This window comes from Cydia strobilella, chromosome 1 (assembly GCF_947568885.1).
Source record: "Cydia strobilella chromosome 1, ilCydStro3.1, whole genome shotgun sequence".
NCBI lineage: Eukaryota > Metazoa > Arthropoda > Insecta > Lepidoptera > Tortricidae > Cydia > Cydia strobilella.
This window is the reverse complement of record NC_086041.1, coordinates 4086382-4091507: the sequence shown is the minus strand read 5'-3', so window position 1 is coordinate 4091507 and position 5126 is coordinate 4086382. Positions and strand designations below refer to the sequence as shown.

At 37.1% G+C, this 5126-nt stretch overlaps 1 protein-coding gene across 1 annotated transcript; it reads right to left on the bottom strand.

The window, feature by feature from the left end:
- Positions 1 to 1127: 1127 nt before the first annotated feature.
- LOC134752656 (CLIP domain-containing serine protease B4-like) lies at positions 1128 to 4749 on the bottom strand. The gene is made up of 5 exons (XM_063688364.1): positions 4645 to 4749; positions 3817 to 3955; positions 3042 to 3297; positions 2705 to 2878; positions 1128 to 1629 (listed from the first exon to the last, which is right to left on the bottom strand). Exons 1-5 carry the CDS (start codon positions 4721 to 4723, stop codon positions 1408 to 1410), a joined length of 870 nt encoding a protein of 289 aa, XP_063544434.1. The 5' UTR covers positions 4724 to 4749; the 3' UTR covers positions 1128 to 1407.
- Positions 4750 to 5126: the final 377 nt, after the last annotated feature.

Below are 5126 nucleotides of genomic sequence, written 5' to 3'. Positions count from 1 at the left end.
CATCTCGCTCGCACCAATATGTCAGTACGAGCGAGACGCATAGAAAGTACGTCACGTTCAAGCTAGCGTTTATCGTTTATGTCAGTGCCAAACTGGCGGTAGCCACACTGACGGACAGTTTTGATTTCGATGCCACTTGAAACAGACGCCAAATGTATGGCGTACCGTACCTTAATGTCAGATAAAACAGTCGCTCTGTGTAGTATATTGAGTAATTCAATTTCAATTCAATTTATTTATTTAAGACAACACTGGCTTAAGGTTAAAAACTAAGTGTTAGTGGAACACAAAAAACAGAAAACGACAAAACAAAAACAGACAGCAATAAAATTCTTACAACTCACCTAATAGCGGTTATAATAACCCCTATACGAAATAAAACCCCTATTTTGAAAAAGAATTTTCTAAGTGGAAACTTGCATAAGAACTTTCTCATGAAAGTTTCTAGGAATTTTCGCCAATTTTGAGAATGTTCTGCAAATTGCACATTGATATTCCAAGCTGTATAGTTCGTATTTTCTATAAATTTTAGTGGCATAAGCCTACGAAGTTAAGTAGCAACCGCGGTTCCTCATGATATTAGCCGGAGAAGAGTGCCGCTTAATTACCGAGCACGAACACTCCAGTAATCCTATGAGAGCTCTCGACTTGACAAATTAATTAATTTACACTAACGCCTCTGATTATATTTCTCTATAGGTATGTTTTATCTTCAATCTAACATTAAGCTTTATTAATTTATTTGAGGCTTTCTTATGTGTTGTTGTTACTTGCACTTTAAATTAAAAGAAAAATGAAAAAATCCACCGCTTCGGGCAAGATTCAAACTTGCGACCTTTCTAAACACCGGTCCGATCCCTATAATATACTACCGCTAGCGAAGTTTATTAGACGCTTGCGGATTTTCCATTTTTAAGGGTTCCGTGCCCAAAGGGTAAAAACGGGAAAATTGCCTATACCACTACTAAAGTTTAAATCTCAGTAAAAAACAAGGGAGGGTGTCTTCTTAGGGCTACTTGTGCCATCCAGGGTTAGCCACTAACTCGGGGTTAACCGGTTAAACCCGGAGCTACCATTACAATTTAACCCTGGATGGTGCAAGTGGCCCTTAGAGGTTATTTAAAATGAAACAATTTTTTAATAGATAGACATATATGTACAATCGAGTTGTTTAGGTGTTTTTGCCCATTGGCACAGAATAAGTAATAGTATTATCAATTGGTTAGAAGTCAGTATGAGCTTTCATTGCAATACAATTTTTGTGTGTGTGTTATTTGTGTTGCTTTATTAGGTACTACTATTACTAATTTTGAAATTACTTTAGGTGCTGGCCAGTAGTTAAACCTTTATTTTGCGTTCCTCTAAATGTGTCCATGTATTACACTGTTATAATTAGACTGTTAGATATTATTGACTTATCCAGGACCAAAAACCCCATTTAAATGGGAAATCGTCTCCGTATTCGGAGTCTCTTGAGTATCCAATGCCGGTGATGTCCTTGATCCATCCCACAAAGGGAGCAACGTTTGCGAACATGCCTACTCTGGACTCTTGGCAAGTAGGACCCGGAATATATGACGCGATACCGACAAGAGTGTTGCCCCGGACGAGTGGACTGCCAGAATCACCCTGAAAAAATAAAAGCTCAGTCAGATACAGTAAGCATCAATAGTAGCGGATGAAACAACGCGCCAATAGTAACTGACGTTCCAGATAACTTCCAAATATAGATTTTCTAAAATTCACGTTCAAAAGTATATTACAATCTTCATCATCATCATCATCATGTCAGCCGATAGAAGTCCACTGCTGGACATAGGCCTCCCCCAAGGCTCGCCACTCCGACCGATCCTGTGCCGCTCGCAACCACCGACCAACCAATTACAATCTTAATGGCTTATTATTATTCACATATACTTTTTTTCGAAAAACCAGTTTTTTTTTCTTTTAAAATCGATAATCCTCGTGATTCTGAGTAGAAATAACCCACCGTTAAAGGTACTTTTTTCATATTTCTGCTCATATCTCGAATATCTGTACGAATGGCATTATAATTGCTTCGGACAAAAGTTTTAACAAAATTTCCTACGAATTTGGTCATGTTTATGTTTACTCTACGATTAATATTTTAAGAGCTACAGGTTGCTAAAGTTAACAAAGAGACAACATGACTTTTTGTAAAGCTGTTACAGAATAACATACTTATGAAGCGTTGTTTGATTTTCTACTTTTGATGCTGACTGTTCAATCACTTACATAAGTACGATTTTTATAAAATATACAGTTGTTCGACGGCGAATGAATAAGAATTTTTAGGGAGTTAATTCAATTGGCTGGCTTAAGAAACGTTACCAATTTTCTACCTAGCAACATCGGGTTTCTTGAAGCCCTGGGGTCGTAGCACGGTACGCTTATCACCATGCCTGTCACGTTCTAACAAGTATGTTAGTGCGAGAGTGACGGACTTAGTGATAGGGAACCATGCTGCGCGGGTTGGAATACCACTACAAGGATCAGAAGTCAAACTGTGGTCGACAACGTGAACGACACTGTTCTAAAGATCCTGCGGGCGCAGCATGGTTCCATTTTTATCGCCTGCCACTATGCCCGTCACTTTCGCACTTACATACTTGTTAGAACGTGACAGGCATGGAGACAAGCGATAAAAATGCGACCGTGGTGCGCCCGCTGATCTAATACTTACATGGCATGCTCCCGGCTTATTGTCAATCCGTTTAACACAAATAACAACTTTGTTAACGTGATCCAATCGATATGTGTAGCCCCTGATTTGAGTCTCAGGAAGGTTAGACATGCATTCTTTTACACCTAAAGTGCGAACCTCCATACTCATCAGGTATTCAGTCACATCGTTGTGCTGAAATATCAATATGTAAGGAATGAATTACATTTGTTAAATTAAATACCATTAATGATATAAACACATGCCTATAATTCATAACATAAACAGAAATTTTATAAAGGATTAAAAGGATGGAATGGAACAACCTCTAACCTCTGTAATTTAAAAAAGTAATTACCTCATCTTTTCCATGTCCAGCAAATTTATGGACAGCATTTAACACATATTCCATTTCTGGTAGATCTAGAGGTTGTACAGTATTACTGAAAGTCAACGGTTGGGCCAGATGCAGGAGGGCGATGTCATTGATAGTAATGTAGTCGTTACTTATATACCCTGGATGGATAACCGCATAGTCGATTGCATAAACTTGGCTGGTTTGAGTAGTGTTTCCTCCCACCCACGCTCGGTTCACTCGGTCTTTTTTGACGCCCCTGGAGAAATACTCGTAAGTCGGTGAAGCGGAACTACTTAAGATCAATATGGATATTGGGGCCGATTTATGAATAGATATGTAAGTATTTTTTGCGATTTCGTACATTTGCTAACTGCGTTTAATGGCAAATGTAATGAACTCGCAATAAATACTAATCAAACACTACGAGCAAACAGGCCCCATGTGAAGAACAGCCACACTTAGGTACCTAAGCACACACGTTGACCTTACCAAGCTCATCATATAAGTATCAACACCTGACAAATAATTTAAAACAAATGAATATCGATTTAAAGACATAGGTAATAAATACAGCAATAAACGTATTAATGCGGGTTCCTTAAAAACTTTTGACTGTCGGACTACCCACGCGATGTACTCATGACAGTTCATTTAAGTCTCTTTAGGTTAGGCTTAATTTAAAACATCATTGAAGATATATTTTTACCCAAGGTATTTTTATTTTAAATTTTACCTAAATAGTTCACTTAATTTGACTAGCTTCTGTTGTACTCACTTGATACAGTGAGCCGCCGTGATCAGCCACCTGTCGGAGATGATGCCGGCACCGCAAGTTCCATTGAGATATGCAAAATATGGATACTCCGATATATCGGCATACTCTCCATACCAAATGCGGGAAGATAAGTCATCACCTGCAAGAAGCAACATAGGTACTTAATAGGTAATTTGCAATTAATCTGTCAATTTGACTAAAATATTTGTAAGAAAGGTATGAGCTACAAAAAAAATTATGAGCTACATTCGTATAGATATTATCTTAGTATTTCTACAATCCAGATATATGATACAGAAAATCATGTAGAAATTAAAATAATTTTTAATCTAATTGAGCTGAAGTTTGCCATTTTCTCGTAATTTGCATGTCAATACAATGATAATATTATGCTAACGTGTATCTAGTTGATTTAATGATTTCTTTGGCTAACAGAAGTTAATTTTTCGATGAAAAACGCAAGCATATTGGGGCCTAAAACGATTTCGAAGAAGAAAATCATTAATAAGTACAGAAGGTACAGTCAGCAATAAAAGCTTGTATCTAAAAAAGAAAAACATTTTTTGATAATAACTGATTGTTATTAAAAATATTGCAAGAAGTTTTTTGACTGTATACAAGTTGACGCTGGCCGCTTCGTATCTCCACGTCAAGGCTCCGTGACGTGGCGGTTATATAAAAAACAATAAACTATACCTACACTTCACTTACCTTATTAACACGTTTTACCTAATGGTATGCAGTAGAATATGTTTTTTTTGTTAATTTTTGGCACGTGTTTAAAATGACGTGCCTAATACATTTTTGTTTATTTAAAATTTAACTTACCGGTGTTATTGCTTTCCTTAGCAGGCATAGCGTATAGGGTGGTTACCGCGTTGGCTAATATAACGGAAAGCAGCAACATCTTGGATATGTTGTAGAACCAATGATTTGCTGTCTTTCAAAAATATAATATATAGTTACTTTGTACTTACACCACTCACTACGTATCTTGTTAACACGTTCACAGCGTCATGTAGTCACACGGGGTATAAAACAATATAGGATGCAAAACTACGGGTATACTCTTACCTATCCCCTCGCCGCCCACAGATCAGGACTTGCCAAACAAATGTAATTTTGATTTGATAAAAATAATAAAAATTCTAAATATGTTGGGGGTGGGCCTTTTTAAGGCCTTCCATTCCATTGTATTTTTCTGAGCGACTAAAGGATAATACCTACTATAATCTTCAAGTCCTTCATTAAATGCTGTCGTTCCGGAGTCATTAAAAAGCTGTTGAGGTATTGAAAAGAAATACTAATTT